This window comes from Balaenoptera borealis (assembly GCF_965194805.1).
Source record: "Balaenoptera borealis genome assembly, chromosome: 7".
In the NCBI taxonomy this organism is placed as follows: domain Eukaryota; kingdom Metazoa; phylum Chordata; class Mammalia; order Artiodactyla; family Balaenopteridae; genus Balaenoptera; species Balaenoptera borealis.
In genome coordinates this window covers 126,622,265-126,647,777 of record NC_138864.1, presented here as the reverse complement: position 1 = coordinate 126,647,777, position 25,513 = coordinate 126,622,265, and the positions used below count along the sequence as shown (strand labels likewise).

Below are 25,513 nucleotides of genomic sequence, written 5' to 3'. Positions count from 1 at the left end.
AGGACACATCTTAAAAATAACCTCACTTCTTTTCAATTGGGCACAGCATGTGAGGAGGCATCTGGGAAGGAAATAATGAATAATGGAGAAATGTCAGCTGCGGGGCGCCCCTGGACCAGGCTGCTGGAGAGCTTCCTGCCTCTTCTTCTTCATGTTCAGCCTCGGGAATTCATCGTTTCCCATCCTGGACCGCTTGTTGGCAAACTAATGAATGTATGGCCTGACAAGCAGGACAGACAACACAAATTCTTAGTCATGACCACATCACCAGCGCAGGGCTGGAGCTCGGAGGGGCTTGGAGCGTTAGGCTCGGCCCCTGACCTACAGACGCTCAAATTCCCATGGAAAAGAAAGAAAAACTGGCCATTTCCTCTGTGGTGTGATAAGCGCTCCCCCAGCTGTGTGCAGAGGGCATTCCGGGAGCCTGTCACAGTGACATTAAACCCAGACTGGGGATTAGGGGTAGGAAGAGGGGCCATAAAATGAGGTTCCCTTCCCTAAAGATTCTACCAAAAGAGCAGAGTCTGAGCTGTAACCCAATGAGCCAGGGAAGAGGGCAAAGTGTTGCTCAACAAAGAAACCTCTACCCACATACCTGCAGCACTAGAAACTTTGCAGGGACACTGCGATTAGCCACATAGGGACAGCAGTGACATATGGCCAGGCCCATGGAGAGAGGCCTGGGTGGTGCCGGTGGGAGCAGGTAAAAGCATCTCGCTGCAGCCCTAAGAACCTCTCCTCACCATGGGTCTCACCAGAGCTCCCGGCGCTTCAACCCCAACCCTAGACCCTAACCCAACACGGCATCAGGGCTAAAACTAGGGGCGGCATCTGTCATCACCGGCCACTCGTCTGCACGTAGGTTTGGAACAGATAGGTTAGGAATGGCTTCCTAGGAACCGCCACCGCTCACGTGACCGCTCAGTACGCACCTGTCTCCTCCGGCTCCCGGGAGCCCATGCCCCACTCTCAAGGGGCAGGAGGAGAAATAATGAGGCCAACAACTTGGCCCCCAAGGACGCCAATCCTGGTTCTAGGCAGTGATAAGGTGGTTGGATATCTTCAAAGCACCAGGCTCTAGACACCTTCCTGTTCTCACAGCACAGAATACACAGCAGTTTTCTATTCACAGTCTGGCAACTCTCTACGTTTATTTTCTAATTTCCACTACTCATGTTTGCAATCTATTTGGGGTAGGAAGAAAGAAATAAGGAATATAAATAAAGCCAAGCATCTTCCGCCAACAGTGATCCTGCCAGAGGCTGGCTTGCTGGTTCTCGGAACAGGATGACAGAAACAGGTGTGTGTGTCCCGGGGTTTCACTGTCATGAAATTAGCTGTGCCTTGGTTCCCAGACCACCAGGGCATGCAGTATCCTAGAACAAGACCAATCAGAAGTCTCTGTGGAGTGAGTGAGTCATCTGGAGAAGAGAATGGTTTCCACTCCTCTGGGTTTGGACCATCCTGATGCCATTCTCTGGAGTCTAGTGGCACCAGCTAACCGGTGATTATCCCTTTCCTGTTTAATTTATCCAGCCGTGATATGTCCCTGTTTGACCACATATCCCCCAAAGCACAATGCACGATATTCAGTATCTCATCATCTTGGCTTTCCTAACTATTTACATCAGAATCAGTTTCCTCTCTTCCTCCCCCAATCACTTTCCCCAAAGGAAAAGTCACCAAGAACAGTAAGCACCAATAAATTGGCAATAATGATTGAATAATGGATCCACTACACAGAGAAGATGAGTCAAATTTAGTGACAAATACACTGTTCCTTAAAATTCCAATAAGCCAGCCAGTAACCTTCCCAATAGTTTAAATAACCAAAAAGCTACTTGCTTTGAGAGAAAATCATCAGTAAGTCAGTGTTAAGAGCTGGAATTGGGTTCCCCAAAGAAGATATGCTGTCCTAACCCCCAGTATCTCAGACTGTGACCCTATTTAAAAATAGGGTTGTTGGAGATGTAATTAGTTAAGATAGAGTCGTGCTGGGGTATAGTGGCTCTACATCCAATATAACTGATGTCCTTAGAAGAAGAAGGGAAGGGACACACAGAGAGAAGAAAGTCATGACAATGAGGCAGAGATAAAAGTGGGCCACCAGAAGCTGCAAGAGACCAGGAAGGATCCTCCCCCATAGGTTTTAGAGGAGGGTGGCCCTGCCGACACCATGATTTTGAGCTTTTGGCCTCCAGAATTCAATACGTCTCTGTTGGTCTAAGCCACCGGATTTGAGGTGTTTGGTACAGCAGCCCTGGGAAACGAACAGGATCCGAGATAAACTGACTTCTTAACCTGGATGTGATGCAAAGTAACCAGAAGAGTCTGCCGGAGATTTCCTCCTCCTGCCCCCAAAATACTGCCATTCCACAAACTGACATAAAGAGGGAGAAATCCTGCCATAAATACATCTACTTAACATGCTCATATTCACTGTGAAGCTCTTATTTAAAGCAAATAAGATGACCTGTAGTAATTCAAGGTTTTACTGATGGCCTACAGACACATGAAAAGATGCTCAACATCACTAATTATTAGAGAAATGCAAATCAAAACTACAATGAGGTACCATGTCACACCCATCAGAATGGCCATCATTAAAAAGTCTACAAACAATAAATGCTGGAGAGGGTGTGGAGAAAAGGGAACCCTCCTATATTGCTGGTAGGAATGTAAATTGGTACAGCCACTATGGAGAACAGTATGGAGGTTGGTTAAAAATCTAAAAATAGAGCTACCATATGATCCTGCAATCCCACTCCTGGGCATATACCCAGAGAAAATTCTTATTTGAAAAGATACATGCACCCCAACTTTCATAGCAGCACTAGTTACAATAGCCAAGACATGGAGGCAACCTAAATGTCCATCAGCAGATGAATGGATAAAGAAGATGTGATATATATATGCAGTGGAATATTACTCAGCCATGAAAAAGAATGAAATAATGCCATTTGCGGCAACATGGATGGACCTAGAGATTATCATACTAAGTGAAGGAAGTCAGACAGAGAAAAAACAAATATTATATGATATCACTTATATGTGGAATCTAAAAAAAATGATACAAATGAACTTATTTACAAAACAGAAACAGACTCACAGACATAGAAAACAAATGTATGGTTAACCAAAGGGGGAAGGGGGGAGGGATAAATTGCGTCTCCCTCCCACCCTCCCTATCCCACCCCTCTAGGTGGTCCCAAAGCACCGAGCTGATCTCCCTGTGCTATGCAGCTGCTTCCCACTAGCTATCCATTTTACATTTGGTAGTATATATAAGTCCATGCCACTCTCTCACTTCGTCCCAGCTTACGCTTTCCCCTTCCTGTGTCCTCAAGTCCATTCTCTACGCCTGCATCCTTTTTCCTGCCCTTCCCCTAGGTTCTTCATAGCCTTTTTTTTTTTTTAGATTCCACATATATGTGTTAGCGTATGGTATTTGTTTTTCTCTTTCTGACTTACTTCACTCTGTATGACAGGCTCTAGGTCAATCCACCTCACTACAAATAACTCAATTTTGTTTCCTTTTAAGGCTGAGTAATATTCCACTGTATATATGTGCCACATCTTCTTTATCCATTCATCTGTCAGTGGGCACTTAGGTTGCTTCCATGTCCTGGCTATTGTAAATAGAGCTGCAATGAACATTGTGGTACATGACTCTTTTTGAATTATGGTTTTCTCAGGGTATATGCCCAGTAGTGGGATCTCTGGGTCTTATGGTAGTTCTATTTTTAGTTTTTTAAGGAACCTCCATACTGTTCTCCATAGTGGCTGTATCAATTTACATTCCCACCAACAGCGCAAGAGGGTTTCCCTTTCTCCACACCCTCACCAGTCAGAATGGCCATCATCAAAAAATCAACTATATTTCAATTAAAAAAAGAATTCAATGTTTCCCAATTTTTTGACCAAGAACTCTTTTCTGCAGAAGGAGACATTTAAAAAGGACAGCTTGGAAGGTGTCCCTGCACAGTGTCCTCTGAGCTCTGTTAACAAGGACCCAAGCTTATTGCAAAGGAACTGCAAAGCTGACAGTTCAATATATACACACTCAAAGATGTGAAAAGAATTAGATTAAATTAGATTCTTCATAAATGTATTTTTAAGCAAAATTTTATATGTTACTAGTCAACAGATTTTATTTGAACTCAATGAGTATGAGACCAGGTCAGTCCTGGAGCCATAAAGACCAGGAAAAATGCCAGGAGCTGCTGATTATTCCAAACAATCAGATGTGCTCTGACTTTTCGACACTGAACTAGAATCATGTCATTAAAAAGTGCTCTTCCCCAAAGCAAGGCTTTCAGAGCTATTGGGAGCTTTTCTAAAAATGGACACAGATTTTCCCTTCTCATTCTGGCCTGGCTTCACTAAAATTTGCATCTTGCCTCTCAGTTGAGCTGGGCTAATTAGAGACTTTCCTTCCGTATTTCCCTAAATGTGTTTCTTCTCTCATAGTATTTTGATGTGTGCCCCCTTGGGAAGGCCCTTCTTTGTAACCATGGGCACTTGGGGGGCACTGAGCTTTGAGAAACACTGACCCAGAGAGCAAGTCAGGTGCCCAGAGATGTTACTAGGTCCTCCTGACTTTCTACGTTACACCTGCTGCATATCAACCCCAGTAAGGTGGCTGGTCATGGAACCATTGATGCCCACAAGCCAACCTCAAGACGTTTTAGGCAACACGGTTGACCATCAGGTATTTCAGGTACGTGATACCTTTCCAAGGTTTTCACTGAGCCACTGAGTCAATTTTGGAGTGTTTTGATCTTGAAGGTTTTTTAGTTTGTAGAAAACTCTCCAAGGTCTCCTTGAATACAATGCTGGCTGTGGTTCATTTTGGGAAAGCCTTCCATTCATATTCTCTCTCCCCCACCCCTTCTAGTCTCCAGCGGTGTTGCATTCTCTGGCACATCTCCTGGTGAGCTTTCTGAGATCAGCAAGCTCATGGGGGCTGCTGCCTACATCCAAGAGAGATTCAGCACCTTGACATTGAGTCTCTCTCTTCACACCATGGGTTGAGTTCTGGGAAATCAGGCAGGCATTGTGTGCTCTGGACCACAGCGGGGACCAGCCAGAGTCTGGGTGCACGAGTACAGCCTTCCTCACCTCCGAGAAGAACGTTTCAGATGAAAGTCTTGACAAGCCCTGGTTTAAAGGGTAGCACATCTATTGCCTGGGTTAGCCACTGTGCTGGACATTCCTCTGTCTCTGTGCTTGGTGTGTGTATGTGTGTATGTGTGTGTGTGTGTGTGTGTGTGCGCGCGTGTGTGTGTGTGTGAGAGAGAGGGAGACAGAGAGACAGAGAGAGAGACAGAGACAGAGAGAGACACGAGAAACCTGAAATTGACTAGATAAGCTCAACGTGAGTAGAAGAAATATAATGGCTTCCTTGGTTTATTCTTGACCAAGAAACATCACCACCGGACCACCGAATCTCTAAATAACCCTCCAACTGCTGAGGGTCATGACCGTCTCCCTGCTGGGGGTGATGAGGACACTTCTCCAACCACATAAAGCAGCAGAAACCACTTCAAAGGCACATACTCCTTCTGTTCTGACAATTCGATGATACACCCAGGTCTCCATCCACCTGCTTCTGAAGCCCGAGTGAAGAGACTTCTGGAAGATTTTAAATGAAAAGAAAATGTGCCGACATATTTGCTAATAGAGAGAGAGGTAATTAAGAGGCAGGGATTACGGTAAAGTGAAATTTTATAAGAATCATAAAGAGAAGTGGGTTCGATACTTTAGTTTACAGTTAGAACACTTTTTTATTTTAATTACTGTAGTCAAATCCATATCTGGCCAATTTTCCACTATTTTCCTAAACAGCTCCTCCGATTCCATACTTTTTTTTCATTCTGTTTTAGACGGCCATGTTTGCTAGCCTGTCCTCTTATAATGAATCCTCAAGTTGAATCCCCTGTGTTTATGCTTCCCCTTCCCTAGAAGCTAGTCCCTCAGTAATATTTTCTGTGTCCTTCAGTTGGACCTATTCTGACCACTGCTGGGGAAAATCTATTTATTGAGCGTAATATTTCAAATTCTCAATCACAGGATGGTCTTCAAGAGAAGTCATGTTTTTCAACCACCGTTTTCTGGTTTAGTTTTGAGGCATCAGGCTTCAGAGGGTCGCCATGAACACCTTTGTCGAGATGACACCATCCCAGGAATTAATCCGGGGTCAGAGTGTACTTCCTCGTTTGTTCTCCTCTCAGGAGGGGAGCCTGACCCAGGACCTACGGCTCCAGCCTCCACGTTTCCTGCACGGAAGTCGGGGCAGGGGTGTGAGGGGCACAAACCCACCCCAAGGGGGATCCTGATTAGCTCTGATTAACTCTGGCATCACTGGCTCCTCCTAAACCCGTGGAGCCCATTGGTCCAGCTCTCCCATAACCAAACCACTCAAATAACCCACATATTGGGATTACAGTTAAGTTATAAATACAAGGGATTACAGTTAAATAATCAAAGCCTATGTGATCACTGGGGGTTTATCACATTCCCTTCCTTTCCACAGTTCCAGCCCCAAGACGCTCCGCCGAAGGGCGTACCAGAGTCCTCCACCCTTCCTTCTCAGAACAATTAGATCTTGTAATAAGGACTTTATGATAAAACTGCATTTATTTATAGCATGTTGGGCCCTGTCCTAAGTGTTTTACATGTATGAACTAGAACGTCAAAATAAACCAATGAGAACAATACCGTAGTATAATATTTTCCCCCGAACTTTATACATGAGGAAATTGAAGTCCAAGAAGAGTTAAGTAACTTTTTAAGGCTAAACTACAAGTAAATGGTCAGTAGGGTCAACGTTCAAGCTCAGGTGGTCCAGATCCAGCACATCACCCACTGCAGTGCCCTGCCTACACCATGGACCATCAAGCGACAGCCCAGCCCTGTGCCCTGCGATAATGGTGTTGGGTGGACACATGATTGATTCTACGTGCAGCGCTTTCATAAACCACAGCAAGAACAGGTCATGAGGAAATCCTGCCAACATCTATGAGTTTCTTGGATAACCGGGCTGTTACTCCAGAGCTCAGTAACACCCACATCCCTTTTTTCATGTGAAATTGTACGTACAAGTAAAATATTTTAAAAGCACAATTGCTCTAAGGAGGGGATCAAGTTCTGGTGGCTCCATCCCACCCCCCTTGGTGGTTCCAATCAGGAACGCATTACTCGGGGAAGCAGAGTTTGAAAACCACAACAAATCCAAACTAAAGCCTGGGGTCTGGCTTCCATGAGCCAGTTTAAGGGGGACATCCTCTGGCTGACAAGGCACCAAAATGATGCTCTACCACGTAGACCTTTGACCTCCCTGGCTGCATCTTATTCACCCCAAGTTGCCAGAACCTCCTGTCTGCGGGCCGGGCTGGGCTCTGCTGTCTTCTCTGAGGTTTCCCTCTCTAGACCCCTGCCCACATACCCAGTGGCCTCATTCCTCCTCCTCCTCGGGCCATCTGTGTGTCCTGGACCACTGGCATCTGGCGGTGCTCTGACAGTGACTGGCTGATGTGGTCGGTCCGGGATCATCCCTAGTCCCTGCAATCATACACCTGATGCTCAGAGACACAGGGAGGGCGGTGGACCCGCGGGGTGGAGCCCCTGACCGGGCTGCTCTGCGGGCGGGTCTGCAGGGGTCCAGGGCTCCCTGGGTCCTCTCAGGCACAGAGAGCCAGGGGGTGTGTGGGTGAGATGGCTTTTCATATGCGGTCTACACCCCTCTGGCTCCCTGGACTTGAACCGGGATGCTGAGCTTTGAAACGGTGTGACGTTAACTCACTTTCCTATTCTTCACGAAATGATAGCAGAAAACATGCTTTTGTGAGTTTTTTGGCCTTAAGTGTACAGAGGCACTACTTAAATCCAGTGGTCACTAAATAGACATTTCTCCAAAGAAGATATACAGATGGCCTACAGACACATGAAAGAATGCTCAACATCATTAATCATTAGAGAAATGCAAATCAAAACTACAATGAGATATCATCTCACACCGGTCAGAATGGCCATCATCAAAAAATCTAGAAACAATAAATGCTGGAGAGGGTGTGGAGGAAAGGGAACACTCTTGCACTGTTGGTGGGAATGTAAATTGATACAGCCACTATGGAGAACAGTATGGAGGTTCCTTAAAAAACTACAAATAGAACTACCATACGACCCAGCAATCCCACTACTGGGCATATACCCTGAGAAAACCATAGTTCAAAAAGAGTCACGTACCAAAATGTTCATTGCAGCTCTATTTACAATAGCCAGGACATGGAAGCAACCTAAATGTCCATCGACAGATGAATGGATAAAGAAGATGTGGCACATATATACAATGGAATATTACTCAGCCATAAAAAGAAATGAAATGGAGGTATTTGTAATGAGGTGGATGGAGTTAGAGTCTGTCATACAGAGTGAAGTAAGTCAGAAAGAGAAAAACAAATACAGTATGCTAACACATATATACGGAATCTAAGGGAAAAAAAAAAAAAAAAGGCCATGAAGAACCTAGTGGCAAGACGGGAATAAAGACACAGACCTACTAGAGAATGGACTTGAGGATATGGGGAGGGGGTGGGGTGAGATGTGACAGGGTGAGAGAGTGTCATGGACATATATACACTACCAAATGTAAAATAGATAGCTAGTGGGAAGCAGCCGCATAGCACAGGGAGATCAGCTCGGTGCTTTGTGACCACCTAGAGGGGTGGGATGGGGAGGGTGGGAGGGAGGGAGATGCAAGAGGGAAGAGATATGGGAACATATTGTATATGTATAACTGATTCACTTTGTTATAAAGCAGAAGCTAACACACCATTGTAAGGCAATTATGCTTCAATAAAGATGTTAAAAAAAAAAAAAACACCCTTACAAAATAGAAAAAAATAAATAAATAAATAAATCCAGTGGTCAGAGAGCTGACTGTCCAAGGCTACGCAACTCCTTATTATCTGCTGCATTATCTTTATCTAATTTCCTGCACTCTGGCACCATTTGACAAGTCAGGAACTACGCATGCTATTAGCACGTCTTTACATGAAGGATTGAGTCCCCCTGCCGGTCCCTGATTACCCGTTCCAAGTGCTGCCCGTGACACAGACGGTATTCCAAAAGGAGGGTCTGATGGGATTTCTCCAGCGTTGTTAAAAGTGCAGCCCAGTATGATGTGGGCCCTCACAACATATATTCGCATTCCAACCCTGTCTGGCCACAGAAAAAATAAAACTGCAAATCTTTATTTCGCATAATTTATTTAAGGAGTCTTGAATCAGTCTTACTGCAGCCTTGAGACCGCCTCTGGAGGGCAGTGTTGCCAGACCAGATTGTAGATGGGCAGAAAAAGAAGGTAAATCAGGGTCAAACCTAAAGATCTCAGCTGCCTGTTCCAGCTCCATCCTAAGTGCCAGGTACCTCTGACTGTGTTATCATAAAAATGTATGCTGTAGGTAGCTAAAGCGCCTCTGGCAGTTTCAACTAGGTTATCGAATCCAGGAATATTTTTTTTCTGTCAGAATCTGTGCATTTTGGTCTGGGAACTTTAGTTTTCCTCTAATGATATACAGTTCAAAAACATTCTGATTTGACTTTCTACCTGCCAGATAAAGAGACGATCACAGTATCACAGAAAAAGAAGCTGTGATCTTTTTCTTTCACTTAAGTTGAGAATTAGGTAATGCAAACTTCTAATCAAAAACAACTTATCGCATTGCTGTATTTATAAGCATCTCTTCTTCTCAAAGATCTGCATTTTCCCTAATGGGACTACTTCCTTTGATAACCACAAAAAAAAAAGAGAAAAAAGTCAGCAGAAACAGTTATATATAGAAGATTTAACTCATACTTTTTTACTGAATGATTCTTTAAATTCTATAGTGCTTTACAATTTTCAAAACTTTCATGTACATGATTTCATATAATCCCATAAAATCCCCTTTTTAAAATCTCCTTCCCCTCACTGGTAACCACTAGTTTGTTCTCTATATCTGTGTCTGCTTTTTTTGTTTTGTTCACTAGTTTGTTGTATTTTTTAGATTCCACATGTAAGTGATATCATGCACTATTTGTCTCTGACTTATTTTTAACTCGCACTTATTTTTAAACTCAGACAAAATATTACAAATGCTAAATATTACCCATCTTAAGCAGGTCCTACAAAAGTAACTCCTACTGTTTCCCTAATAACTATTTTGTCTTCTCAACTGTTGCTCAGAATCAAACGATAAATGAAATCCTGAAAAGAAGAGAATTCATTTGCAGCCACTTATAAGCGGCCATGCAGGAGGTCCAGAGTTCTAATTTCAGAACTCTTTCAATTAAAAAAAAAAAAAAGGCTGGAGAAGTGTGATTGTTCAAATAGACGTGAGCAGAGAGTTTTTTTTTTTCAGGTGAGATGCCAATCCTTCACCCATTCCTTCAACAAAGACTTATTGAGCACTTTGGCTGTACCAGACACTGTACCAGGCAACTGGATACAGCAGCAAACAAATCAGCCAGAGATCCTGACATCAGTCAGCTGATATTCTACAATGGGGGGGGAGACAAAAATAAAACAGGCATAATAAGAAAATTATATAATATGTCAGCAGGTGATAAATGCCCTGGTAAAAGAAAAGCAAAGCAGAGCAGGGTGGGGAACATCGGGAGTGATGGGCGGGGGAAATGCCACTTTAAATAGGGTGGGCAGCGTGGACCACTGAAAAAGCGATGCTGAAGCAGAGACGTGAAGGGCAGGAAGGGAGGACGCTCCGGCAGAGGGAACAGCCACTGCGGTGCCTTCCGGTCGTGACAGGGACCTTGGCATTTGCCGAAGGAAGTGAGGATCCTGTGCACAGTTCCCAGCCTGGGAGCAGCCGGAGCAGCTCTGAGCCGGGGCAGGGACACCCAGCAGGGCAACTGTCTGGAGCGAGGTCAGCAGACAAGGGCATGGACTGGCCTCGCGGCAGGACGAATCGGATGGGGGCAAAAGAGGAAGCACAGCCTGGACCATGGTGGGAAACCTCTTCCTGGGCGTCCGTCAAAGTAGGAACATGATTCTCAGGTGTCCGTAAGAGGGAGTGACAAGATACCAGGGGCCAAAACTGACCCCTCAAGCACTCCCCTGCTTCAGAGTCACTGCAACGAACCCCAGGAACAGCCAAAGGCTGAAGAACAAGACTGTGCTCTTCCTATGGTCGTGATGAAATGAAAGACCCACTGGAGGAGAAGCAGGAGTATTAAGGATCATGGAAGGCAGGAGCAGGGACATCAGGATTCTGCTCAGGTGCGCTCCCTGTACCCGCGGAAACAAAAGCCTCCGGGTGATAGGATCTCCCCAGAGCTGCAGGACAGCCATGAGGAAGCATATCAACGATCGCATGTCCAGTAAGGAGAGCGCCGGACAAGGAAACCAGACATCCCCGCTTATCACAGTCAGCTCCTGTTGCTATAGAAACAGTGCCCCGGCTTTGACAGCATCCCCCTCTCCCTTTAATAGATAACCAGTCATTTAGGGGCTGAATTTTCTGTCCATTCAGAGGAACTAAAAATCTGGAAAAAAGAAAGAGAAACTAATGACACCTTTCTACGTCTAAAATGGAGATGAACTGATCACGGGCAGGACAGGAATTGGGGGAGAAAGAGAATCGTGCTAGAGCTGGGTGTTTCTGATGACATTTCCTATTATTTAGATGAAAACATGCCCTCTTCAGTTCTACATTGTAAATAGAGGCTCCGTGTAAAATGGATTCCAGAATCCACGTAAGATGAGCAGAGCATACACCAGAGACAGAGCCTCAGGATGTCAAGGCTTCCCTGTGTGAACCTCTGATCCCCGACTTTTCCAACTTGAAAGGTCTCCAGTCAAAAGCCCAAAAAGCTCATTTCTGAGGCTGACCCTTAGCAACATCCTGAAGGCTGCAATGTTTGCTTTCATCATTATTATCTAGGAACCTGTCTGTCCACTCCTACTGCCCAGTCCCTCCCTCCCCACCCCTACACCCACCACGAATGCACACACTGTCTTTAGGAAATGGGTCCCTTCTTATCCTTTCCCATCACCCAACAAACATGCTCCCAAAGACAGGAAATGAGGGAACTGATAAGACTCAGGCACTCCAACATCTGTTGCCCTCCCAGGGGAATTTCCATTTCAGTCTTTTTGAGAACTAAAAAGTTTTAAGTGAGATGCAGGAAGGTAGAACGAAACTTCCTGTAGAAGTTTAGAAAGTGCTGATTTTGCCCAGAGATGACGATGCAGTCAAGGTCCAGAAATGATGAATTGTCCACATGAACACGGATTGCCCTGTGCCCCTCAGCTCAGGCTAGGTGACACTGTCCTAACATAATCTCAGTGGTTTACAAACATAAATTTATATCATTCCCACTGAACGGCCACTACCTGGAATATTGCTCATTTCTAAGGCAAAAGGAAAGAGGGCACAGCAACTCACGTGCCGGCTCGTAAAGCGTCCACTTAGGAGAGCTAGCCTCACTTCCAGTCTATTCCAGCAGCCAAAGTCAACCACATGGCCACATGCAACTCTAAGGGGGGAGAGGAGGACAATCCCACAGGTGCCTGTGAGACCCATAAACACGTGCAGAGCAGCACCAACGACCCTCCCCCCGCCAGGAACACTTAGCTTTAAGTCCAGCTTGAAAACTCTGAGCCCAACTTGACTTCCCTGCTCCATCCCTCCACTTGCACCCACTGGTGACTCCTCCACAGCCTTCCACCTAACGAACCACTGTCCTCATGTAAGTTTCAGCTGAGCCTCTGTTCCTTCCGAAGGGCTGTTCTCGCCAGCAGTGCGCTCTGGGGTGAGGCAGTGAACAGATGGGTTCCCTGTGGATTCCGCGATTCACCTGCAGCACACGTCCCTCACACCCGGCACGGCGAACACACATTTGCAAACCGGAAAAGATGAAATGAACGTGACGGAGAAGACCTAAAAGTTCACCTGGGAAACTAGCTAGGTGTCCTATAACGTAGCCAAGCGTTCCAGAAAATGGCATCCATTCTCTTGGTGAATATTCCCGAGACCATGTGGCAAGGTGAGCGGGGACGAAAGTCTAACCTTTGAGGCAGCCTGAGGAATAAGAAGGGGCACGGGACCACATGTCTCCATTGACTTCAGATACCCGGAGGCAGCAGTCTTTCCTCAGAAGCCGTGGAGATGCTGAGGAAGGGTGTACAGAAGCAACAAGGGGCCCTGAACACGCAATGCCTCTCCAGGGCTTAGAGCCGTTCACACGGGGGTCGACTACCTTGTGTGGCTGCAAATATCTCACAGTTCTAAAAGCAGATGAGATAACTTCACCTCTCAGGACTTTTAAAGAGGTTTCTCATTTTTGTTTTTAATTTGTAAATTACTGGATGGCATGTTGCATGAAGCATAGGAAGGGTTTGAGTACAGTTTAGAAAATTGAACGTTTTGGGGAAAATGATTAGGGAGACTGGAAGCCCGTGATTGTCTCCTGCATTCCTCTGCCTCTAGTTTCTGCTTTACCCTCCCCCCGCTTCCCTTGTACAACTTCTTTTATTCCGAGTTCTTCAATGCTCCCTTACTCCATTCCTGCTCCCCTTCTGGCTGATGTCACCTTAAAATATATTAGGTGCACCATATATAAAATATAATGGATATATACAACCCTATAAATATATCACAGATAATATAACGAAGAGCCCATTGCTGTATGAAAGTGGCTGTATTAATTCCAGTAGTTCTGTCTTTAAAATAGACCTTCCCAAATAGTAAACAACAGGAGATAGAAAGGATTAATTGGTCTTCTCAATTCCAAATTGGGGAAGATGATAATATCACCTGTTCCATTTTTTTTTTTAACAGAAGCATATTAAAACTGACCCCAAATCATCTAAGGTAAAAGCTGATATCAAATGAAATCTGAACACTAGAGAAAGTTAAAAATTGATTTTGACAATGACTGTGATGCCTTGGAAAATCCTTAAGTTCCTTTTGAATTAAAAACCATGTGTGTGTGTATGTATTTTTTTTTTTCATTTCCATTGGGCATGGTGCTAGGATGCTTTTAATGCATTCTAAATGCCTTCAAGGTGTTTATCTACACACTGAAGGGATGAGTGAAAGTAAATTTGTTTGTCTTTTTTGAGGGAACGACTGTTCCAGGACGGAGTCTCCCTCTTTCCTGCATCCTTATAAGAGCCCAATCCCTGCCAGGTGTTCATCTACAGCATCCAGCCCCCAACACCTGCTGCTGTCAACTGAGATGTTCTCTAATCTGGGAGGCAGGGTGTTCACCACCTGGAATTCTACCATCTGGACCTTGTGGGCTTTACTGGCTTCTAGTCTTCCTGAAAAATTACCTATATACATTCCTCCATCATGGGACAAAACTGAACATCTCCTGTGCTTCAGATGGACCTGGATGTTGTTAGAAAACACAGAAAGAAATACATGGAGGAAAAAGAATAAAACTATTGGGGAAACCCATTCAGGGCAAACATCGTGTACTACTGTGGCGAAACTGTTTGTTTTTTCCTTTGGCAATTAGCATACCCATTTAGAACCAAAATAAGTTAGACCGTTAGATTTCATAATGTTCATACTTTTGAAATTCAGTGATATAATTAAGTTAATTCCTCCACTCAATTACGGTACCACAGAGGATACTGAGAAGAACACAGGAGAGAAGGGAAGGCTGAGTTTCTCTGAGGTCCAGAGAACACAAGTGATTTGTGGAATATTATTCACATAATTACTTGTAGTCTTCTCATTTGTAAAATGAGATGTTATCAAATTTTTAAATGTTCTATTGCAGATAATTTCACGATGCTAGATCCTTCTAAAGATAAATGTTCCAAAAGTCATTAACCAGAAAGGCTGAGTGCGTTTTTTTTCCCAATGTACATAAAATCAAACCAATGTGCTTAAAATGGAGGAAAATCAAAACATGGCACATGGGCACTCAATGCCCTTAACGCTAAATTTATTAGGCAGAATTTAATTTTAAAAGGGTTACTGTACATATTATTTTTATAGGCAATGCTCTATGAAAGGGATCAATAGTGTACGTTGCAGAAAAGCATTCCATATGCACTTGACAAATGCATTGTTATCACCAGAGTAATTAAAAGGAACAGGGTTATATACAATAAGATTGTACATCTTACTCAGCAATTCCTGCCAGTTGCTTGCAAAAATTAAACTCATTAATCATTCCGACTCTATTAAAGGAGAAAAAGCTTGGGGTATGAAATAAAAAGCTCTATTTTATGAAGGAAAAATGTCCAAAGCCAACATCTAGAGAAATTCCTGTCTACAGAGTGATACTAGGATATTAATCTCATGTGGGAAAATGAGTTGATTTCATTGTCAAAAATATAAATCGATATTATGATATTCTAATACTCCAGACCTCCTTAAATCTAAAGTTAACATATACAAGTAAATTATTTAAAAGTGCTCACTGGCAGGAATAAAAAAAAGCATGCCATATAAAACAGGTTGCTGTGCCCACTTCAACATACCTTACTGCTACACAGAACTCAAATCCACTGAGAAGGCAGAATGCTCATTTTTCACAAATTCGGCTTTAAGCAAACCTGTACGTTTTTGGCTGACTCTACAGAGTAAAGGCTTGTTAACAGATTGAAATTTATTTGCTATAATTCACAGTGGACAATTGACTCATCCAAATGAAAAAAATTAGGCTTACCCTGATTAATTTTTCAAACCAACAGATTACTCTTTGTTATGGTTCTCCCCAAGCCAAGGTAACTATGGAGGTGAAATGAGGTACACGTAGTGGTGCTTTAAAAAAATACAAGGTGCAATGTAGAGGCAAGGTATTTTTTGATGCTATACTTGGTTTCACTAGCACTTAATCCTTGTTTATGTCACCATTCTTACTTCCTTGTAACACAGACAACTTCCCAATGATGACTACATGCTCTGCGCTGAGACAGTAAGCAAAATTTTGTATAATTTTGTTATATATACTTTACCAAAACATTCACAGAGAGACTGTCTTAGACAGTAAACACTTCTCATGTGTTTAACATTGTTCTGGAGTGCAGAAAATAAACTTTTCATGAGGACAACTGTTGTGACCAACAGGGCATTATGATATGGTGTTATAGGGCATTAAACCCATAAGGATACCTCAAAGCTTATCTAGTGAAATACTTAAAGTTATAAGAAAGAAATCAAGATAGTGGGAAAATGTAACTGTACAAGCTTATGTATATTGTATGCCATGCTCGGGGGTGGAAGGGATGGCAGTACTAGAAGTAGAAATAAGGAGATTAGGCAGAACGTTATTTAGAATAAGGAGTTGTAAAGAGAGGGGAATGACAAGGTTAGGGATATATTCTACGCAGATATCTTGTCAACACCACAGAAACGGTCTAGCGCCCAGCTGCTTGACATGTGGAACAAGAGGTGGGAAGAGAAATCAAGATGGTGATTGCCAAGGTCCTTCCAATTCTCCAGTTCTCCAATTCTGTAAAACAGGAACGCAAATGATCTCCACAAGAAATGCTAGGACATGTATACCAGAGGAATAAAGCTACTTTAGCCATCTGCTAATACAGAAGCTGCAAAATATACTCAGCTCCCTTTGTCTTCATTCTAATTTATCCCAAAACTAATTTATCTTAAAAAGAAAGCATGGAAGGGAAAGAATAGAATAGTGGAGACCAAAACCTTGGAGTGTAGGTTCTCCCAACCTCCTGCATGAAAGGGAAGAGGAAAAAATGAAAATGATTTACCAAAGAATTCAAAGGCCAAGGTCAGAGAGAGACAGGACATGAATTCATGTGGCATCATGAAAGACATATGATGCAAAAGTGTGAAGTGCAGGGTGATGGTCAACAGGAGCAAAAGCGATAACAACAAAGACTGAAGAGGAGCCAGGCCATTATATCAAGTAATTAAGAGGACACTGATGACATTTTGTGTGCAGTTTCTGCAGTGAAGACAGTAAGAATGTGAGTCTGCCGTCAAGCTAAATAAGGAAAAGAGGACCCTCGGAACAAGTTAGTGGATTCAGTTTTAGACCACTCGATTGAGAAGATGAAACCTCCAAACAACCCTATGACATCCCATAGCTGTTCTGTAGGTGAGTTACACTAAGCATTGTCAAATAAGTCATGAAAGCAATGGGATCAAGCAGGTGGTTGAAAGTTTTAGCCTTTTTCTCAATACGTTAGGAAGATAATATGAACCTAAATATTTTTAAAAGCATTTGAAATTGGAGCAGAAGAAAGTAAGAGGGGATATAAACATTTCTGTGGAGTCAAACTGCTTAAAAAACTTAAAGTTGATAGACTCCAAGGAGAAATTATCAGGATATTGGCATCATACCGGTGAAGAATCAAGGTGGAGAGGAAGAAGAAGGGCTAGTTGCTGCAGACATACAGGAAGATGAAATACATCAGAAGCAGTGACATCGTAAGCTGATACACAGCATAAGCAGTGATTTTTGCTCAATCCCTGTTTCGGCCAAATTGCTGTTTTAAAATCCTGTTGTCATCACATTTGTATTCTTAGGAAATCATGTGTCACCAAAAATGAAGAACACGGGAACATGGTGATGTGGCCCCAACAAGACTACTGCCCTGAAAGTTATCCATGTCCTCCTAAAGTCCTTTAAGAAATCAAAAGGAAATGCTCCAGCAGGGGCATGACAAAGTTCAGTATTTTAAAAATAATTGAAGTTAATTCCTATCGGAAGTTACTAAATTCCATTAAAAGTCACTTCCAGCAACATTCCCCTTAAGAGTCAACTTATTTTTAAACCTACAAAATGAATTTTAAACCAAAATAGCTACTGATTCCTCAGAGGGATTTCCCAAATCATTGACTTTATACTTAAATAAATCTAAGATTGATGAGGAAGCTCTAATAGAAAAAGCGCTCTGGCTTTCCTTCTTTTTCAAAGTTAAACTTCACATTTTAAAACTGACCCACTCCAAGCAGGCTTTTATGTAGTGCTACACAGCAGAGAGGTCCCTTACATGTGTAGTTGGTGCAGATAGGTAATGCATTACCAGTCACCCGCCCCACAACTTCAGCATTTGACTTATCTCTTCTAGACCTGATAACTACCTTCAATTTTATTTTGTGAAGAATTGCCCGTTCTCAGTCATATTCAGGCATGTGTGTGTACACACATAAAGAGGTCAAGAACTACCTTTTATTTCCCCGTTTCTGGATGGAAGGACGAGGCACAAAGTTCATTGGATTTTTAAGGTATGGTGTTTACCATCATCTCAGTGACCCAGGTGGAAAAGCTGTTTCTGTTCCATGGAACAGACAAGCCACAGAAGGGCAATGACACACCAGCCTTAGTGTTGGGACTCCCAAACAGAAGTGCTGAAGATTTCCTGTGCGCTAATGCAAAGGACTCTTCAGAACCTCGGACAGCTCCCACCTGGGCCCATCAGACGCCCAAACTGCTAAAGTACATGTTTACGTGGCTGCCCCAAGATACACAGAATGATACGTAATGTGTGCCTAATCAGTTGTATATCTTCAGGTTTAAATTTGAGTAGCAGGATGGTTACTCAAGATTGTTTAATCTTGACAAGGGCTGGTATCAGAAAAGCGGTTCTTACATCTACTTTCTTTAGCTAGTGCTCTTACCTTCAGCAAACAGCAGCCACTGTGCCTGGAGGAAAAGTAATCTGTTTAATGTGCACTCCTATCATTTAGCACATTTTTAGACATAGTTTTTTCAATTCCGAATATTTTTTCTGAGAAAGGCACATAAAAGTTTTCAAGAAATTGATGCTACGTTTAGCCGTGTGCCATTGTTTACTCATACATTTTAAACATGATATATATATCTCATAAGGATACGACATACACATACACTATATTTATACTTACACCTACACACACACACCCTTTTTTGTATTTTCCAGGAAACAAAAAATTGATGTCAGGAGTTAATGAATTTAAATTACAAATACTGTTCAGAGCCATTTCAGCAGAAATCATTTGCAAATGTTAAATTCATAATTTGCTCCTCGGTTCAACCCTTTTGCTTATCTGAGAAACAGTTCTAGACATATGTCAAATTGAAAAGGCGGAATATGTGCTCAAAGCTAAGATGAGGAGAAAAAAAAAAAAAAAAAAAACGATGGGTGGAGATGATCTAAAACAAAATGCAGAAACTCTCCCCTTTCCTTTCCCCTAGCGACACCTAGAGCCTATTAGGAAGAAATTGCTCATGGTTTTAACTTCAAGCATAACACAATCCAACAGTTTTAAGTCAGATTTGAGGCAAAAAGTGCATCATTTCTTTCTGCATTGCAGCTCAGTGGTCTTCCCCAAGATTCTCAGGAGTTTAATCCTCCAGAATATTTCAACTGCCCCAATGAAACTGCTCCTCAAAGATTCTGGCTCCTTGAACCTGAGAATTCATGCATTTCCCTCAGGACCTGACCCACTGAAGTGAGGGACATCTCCGTGCTAGCTGTCTTTTAACCAGGGGAGTCTAGAAATAACCCAAAATAAGAAAGTCTCATGCAAGATCCGATACAGGGTGTGTGCGCGCACACACACACACACACACACACACACACACACACACACGAACCACATCTCCCACAAACTCTTGTCATGTCTATTACACTCTCCACATCCTCCACTGATAAAACAAAACAAAAACAACCAGTGATCCCAGGCAGGACATGCTGAATGACCACAGCCTCCTGCTCAGGGCAGGGACATGAACTGCCTGGGGTATGTCGGGGTAGGCCGTCTGAGAGGCTTGTGTGAGGACCTGTGCCCAGGTGCCCCCAGGTGGGAAACTCTCAAAGCTACACACAGTGAGCTCTAGGACCCAACACAGCCAGCCAGGGGCTGTGCCAGCCAAGCCAGCCCTGCCTGCCTGCCTGAGAGCTTGTCTGGGATTTTTCTCTTTTTTTCTGGGAAGAGAAGGTCTCAGAAACATCACTTTCCTCTCTCCGTGGCCTTCCCTGGCCCTCTGAACAGATGGACAGGATCAATAGAGGTGGTTGAACTCAGCCACCTCTGCAGCCAGCTGGTGTCCTGCCTGAGTCATCAGTTACTAAGGTGATATGCAAATCCAACCTTTGAAACCCAAGCTGCCAGCCCCGAGAAGAGTAAAAAACGTGCTCCCGGAGAAGTTTTCAGCTCACACAGCCTAAGGTGGTTGCCAGTCCAAGGCTAGGTGTGGGCACAGGCAGGGCCTGACTCCCACCAGCAAAAATTGGGCTGGGCCCTGGGACAAGGGCTTGGGCCTCGGATGCTAGTGCTTTTGTTTTATTTTTAGGAAAAGAAAACCACCACCACCACCAGCACTGGGGGCGGGGAGGGCGAGGTGTTGGAGAAGTGAGTGAAGGGACAGCGCCCCTAGGTGAGGATGCCAGTGACAGGTGGGAGGGGGGAGAAAAAGAGCCTGGGACAGTCTCCTCGAGTCTTAAAGCAGACAAAAGAAAAAAGAAAGAAAGGAAAGAAAAGAGGAACCAACTTGTAAGCACAGACAGATCGAACTCCCTCCTTGGGATCCACAGCACCGAGCAGTTAACACCAGGCATCCCCACATCCGTGAACCCCCAGCCCATTCCACGCCCCAGCAGCGCAGCGCCACCAACGCTGCTCTCTCAGCGCCACCAACTCCTGGCCGCCGCCGCCGCTGCAGACAAGGACCCGCTCCAGGACGGCGGTGACCGAGATCCGCGCAAGGAGTGTATTTGCGGGCGCTCCCGGGAGGGGTGGGGGAGGGGTGGGGAAGGAGGGCGCCCCAAGACCATCGCAGACGCGGCGCGGGCGCGTCTCCCCCGGGCCGCCCGGAGCCCCGCGCGCCCACCCTCCCACCCACCCACCCAGATGCTCTTACGTCCTCGTCGTCACAGTCGCTCTGCGCCTGGTACTGGAACCGGGGCCGGCCGCCCGCGCCGCCGCCGCCGCCGCCGCCGCCGCCGCCGCCGCCGCCGCGCGCCGGGGGCGCCGCAGCGGGCGCCTGGGCTCCGAGGGGCTTGGGCCCCGCGCCGTCCTCCTCGGGCCCCTGGCCGCCCAGGAGGCGGCTCGCCTCCGGGGGCGCCGGGAAGGACCGCGAGGTGTTGATCTTGCCCGTGAACCTCTGGTACAGCGAAGCCATCGGTCTCCGCGCGCTCTCGCCGGCTGTCTTTGGGGCGTTTTGATAATGGCTTTCCCCCTTTCGGGTTCCCGCTCCCCACCCCCGCCGGGGGAGAAGGGGGAGAAGGAGAGGAGGAGGAGGAAGGAAGGAAGGACTGCGGCCGCGCGGCCGCTCCTCCCGCGCGCCACTCTCAAGTCGCCGCCGGGCGACTGGCTCAGCCTCCCCCGCCCCCTCCCCCGGCGGCTCGGCGGAGCCGGGGTCTGGGGGTGTGTTCTCTCTCGCTCTTCTTTCCTGCTTTTCAACTCCTTGCTGTGGCCACGAACGGCCTGATCAAAGCCACCGACAGAAAGAAAAACAACAACACAAAACCATAAAGGGACGGAAGATGCCTAGGCCCCGGAATTCGGCACCCCGCCTAGAGACCGGCGAGCATCCAGAGCGCCTCTCCGCGCCCCGCCCCCGGGCCCCGCCGGCTCCTCCTCCCCTCCTCTCCCCACGTGGCCCCTTCACCCCCCCCCCCACCCCCGGGAACTGCGCCCGGGTGGCCGGGGCTGGCAGCGAGGAGGCGGCGGGGCCACGCAGGTCTTGGGTGCGGGCCGGGCGCGGAGGCGCGCTGGGGGCTCGGGGGCTCCGGGCCACCGGGAGGGCGCACCCCGCGATACGCGGGGAGAGCGCGGGCGAGGAGCGGCCCGCGATGGGGAGGGGGCGTCGGGGGCACGGAGGGAGGGGGCTGCCCCCGAGACGCCTGTCCTCGGCTCGGCGCGGGGCTGCGCTCCGCGTCCACGCGCTCGCACCGCGCGCAGCTGCAGCCCGGTCGCCCTCCGAGACGCTCCCCCTCGTGTTTCCTTCCCAGCTTTTCTTGCCTCACGTGAAACGGCCACGGCCGAGACCCCCGGCGGACCTGGGGCTGTGCACGGGGGTGATGGAGAGCAAACTGCGGGGCTGCCAGGGAGGGGGCTCGGGGGTCACTGTCTCTGACGAGACCCCTTCCCTCCCAAACCAAGCTCTTCTCCGAAAACAGATTCCTTTTCCTTCACCCGGTCTCAAAAAGAAGGCAAGGAAAAGGTCACGGAAGGCAAGCGGGGGCCGGCCTGCTGGATGCCTTCCGAGCAACTCAAACGCTCCTCCCCGGACACCCCACGCATTTGTCTATATCGCGAACTCCATTTTCATTTGCAATAAATGCATAACCGCCAGCGGAGGCTAAAGCATCTGCGAGGCCGGCCACTTCTCCAAAGCTTGCTCCGCGCCGCCCCCAGCGCCTCCCCTGAGAGGAACTGGGGGCGGAGATACGACACCGAATGGGGCGCACGGGTCAGGGTGCGCATTCACTCCCCTTGCTGCAGTCAAACGTGCTCCAGCGCCCCTGCGTGGAAAGACACCGACGGAGCCTCGGCGCCGGGCTCCGACTCCAGCCCGCAGGCGGCCTGTCTGCTTTCTCCCCTCCCTCTCCCGGGGTGCATTCCTCCTTCCTGGCCTCCGGGGACTCTCTGTCCTGCCAGAACCCGCGCCTCCGTCTTTCTTGAGGAATCTGGGGCGTTCTTCCTTCTGGTCTCCCCGTCCCCCCACCCCGCATTCTCCTTGCGCTGCCCTTTCGCTCCTGTTTGCAGCGCTTCCGGCTGGGATGCACCTGTCCCATCCTGAGCGCACTAGGAGCCCAGACTCCGGAGGGAGGGGCCGGGTGGAGAGCTCGCACCTGCCCCGGCGCGTCGCTGCTCCTTCCACTCGAGGTCGACGTGGGCATCTTCGCCTTTACCGTCCAGGGGTGCTCCCGCTCCGCCATGGTTTCCGTGACCATTGCAGAAAAACAGGCGAGGCCTCGGCCGCTCAGAGGGCCCTACTGCAGGCTGCCAGCCTTTGTTGGATCTGAGTCCAAGGCCATCTCCTGGCACCACTGTCCAAGCCCAGAAATCCCAGAGAAAGAGACCCTGCTGTTCCTGGTCCTAAAAATATTGCCTCTTCCCGGTGTGTCCTTAACCTGGGGGGGAGAAACTGAATGCAGGTGAATAAGTCTCCTGGGAGAGGACCCCTTCCAATCTTTTCCACACTCTTCCCAAGGTCTCAACCTAGCAGGTAGTCTTGTTTTAATTAAAATTTATACCACACCACCCTCTGTTTAATCCACTGTGGTTTCCTTCCGCTAAGAAGAAAAGTGCATCTTAACCGTAGTTCGAAAACGTTTCCTTTACAGAAACTATAAAAACACGTAAAATCAGTATCTCGATAGCTGGGAGGCTCCCCGCACCACCAAAAGGCCTGTTACACAGGCAGATGTGCCAGCCACAGATCTGGGGGTGCCAGAGCATTGCTGCGCCGCTTGACTTCGAAGACAGAGGCAACAATTACAAGGACCATGAAGCTAAAGTTTAAAAGTCATCACATTTAGATAAATAGGAAACCTTGCTCTCATCCCCCCTCCCCTGCCCAGCTGTGCTTTAGATCCTTGAAGCTGCCTTTCCAAACCGACTTAAAAGGAAAGCCCCCGCTGCCCGCTCTGGCATCTAGATCTGACATCTCACTAAATATAGATGCTGTTAGGGTCTTACTTATGTACTATACATACACACACATATATGAAATGTGCATGTATATATTTACACAAATTCTAAGAAGAAGCATGATAAAACTATTTCTTGTACCAATATAGTTTATACAAAATAGAGTATTTATATGGAAATAGTTTAGATCTCATACACAATACTTTATAGATGTGTGTGTATCAAGGAGAAGAGACTGAAGAAGGGAGATAAGAAAGGCACACATATCCCTCACTTTTGAAATTATATTCTCAAGTGAGCCGGTAGGTCTTCAAATTACAATCTGGTCAAAGTTAAAACCCCTAACTAAAGGATTCAGACAAGATGATAAGCAGTTTTTATTTAAAATTATTTGTAAAGTGAAAAAAAGCTATAAAACTCATAAACAATTGGGGGAAGAGCTGCGGTACAGATCTGTGTTAACAGAAGCATATCTGAAAATTAAACAGGACAAATGGAGGGCAGGGGGCTGTCAGGGTGCACAGAGCCCCTCAGAGGCCAGTGTGAAGGGAAGGAGACACGACACTAATAAAACCACCATCCGCACATGCAAAGCTTCTCAGGTGCCGTCTAGATCCAGGGCCCATCAACTGTCTTAAAAAGAATCGGGCTGCTTTGCTCCACCTGCACACTGAACACAACTCATTTTAAAGAATGCTCTAGACTTTTGAGTGTGAGTCTGTGCGCCCATGTTTGCAAGCATGTATGCACTCACACATCCAAATTTGCCTTAAACTCTGATACACACATTGCGGTGTCTCTTTGGATAGACTGTCAGGACTCCGAAGTCCCAAATGCAAAGAGGAAACTAGCTAATATTTTAGGATGAATGAAGTCACGCAACTGCAGAGAATCGCAAGTGGTGGCACTCACGGTACGGTGCATAATTAATTCACTTAATTGCCTTCAATAACCTTTTCAGAACGCCATCCTCTAAGTGAGGAAAAAGACCCTGAAGAGTAACAAAACTTCCCAAGGGGCATGTAAATCGAGGCGTAGCACTGCAGAAGGAAACCTGTCAATCCTAACCCTAACCCTTCACTCAACCTTTAATAATTGAACATCTCGACTACGCTCTGTTGAAGCAGATTTCCATTCCTGCTCATTGGTTAAGTATGGGAAACTATTTTTGAAAATATTTTGTGGGTCATTTCATATTAAGATTTTAATTCCTCCATATGGCTTAAAACCCTGTTCACCGACCCATTTTTCCATCTAGTTTCATATGATTATTTCTTCCCCGTTTATTAAATAAAGGTGGGAGTGTGTGTTTATTTTCCCTGAAACCAGTTTACAAAACAAATATGATAAGTCACTGGCATTAGGCAGATGCTGCAAAATACAGCAGATAGTCATTTTTTTAATGACAATAAAGGGAACTTTTTGGTCTATATGCAAGCTAAGCATTGTAAAAATACCCAAAGTATATTGAGCCCAGCAGCCTAAGCATGATTTTTATTACCCAAGAGGTTTTCTTATTTCTAGGAGAGAATTATGTCCTATAGTTTACTTCCCCTTTCTCTTGGAGGAGAAGGAGGAGGGCAGAACCCTGTTTAAGATATTTATTCTTTTCCAAACACTGATATTTGGAGAAATGAAATGGCCAATTTAGCATACTCTGACAGAAAGGCTTCCCTAAAACACTGGGCAAAAAAACTGTTTTTTTAAATATTATCACATTGCATTCATACAAATGGGGAGAACTAAAGCAAGTATTTAGGTAGCTTGAGAAAATACAGTACTAACTACATAAATACGGACCAAAAACTCTCTCTTGCTCTCTTTAAAATAATTATTTCTTTGCAAGATGACTACCAATACGGGTCCGCGTGGTAAGACTTCTTTACAAACAGGAAACGTCCAGCACAAGAAAAAGGAATTGCCACTCCTGG

The 25,513-nt window shown here is 45.8% G+C and overlaps 1 protein-coding gene across 4 annotated transcripts in view; it reads right to left on the bottom strand.

The window, feature by feature from the left end:
* DPP6 (dipeptidyl peptidase like 6) overlaps positions 1–25,513 on the bottom strand; it is a 1,033,290-nt gene that overhangs the window by 755,455 nt on the left and 252,322 nt on the right. The window contains exon 1 of one of the 4 annotated variants that reach the window (XM_082398942.1): positions 20,845–21,536. The exons of the other annotated variants lie outside the window; for them this stretch is intronic. Coding sequence (XP_082255068.1) covers positions 20,845–21,105 — 261 coding nt within the window. The 5' untranslated portion in view covers positions 21,106–21,536. Of the gene's footprint in view, positions 1–20,844; positions 21,537–25,513 lie in introns of those variants that run through there. 4 annotated transcript variants of the gene reach the window in all.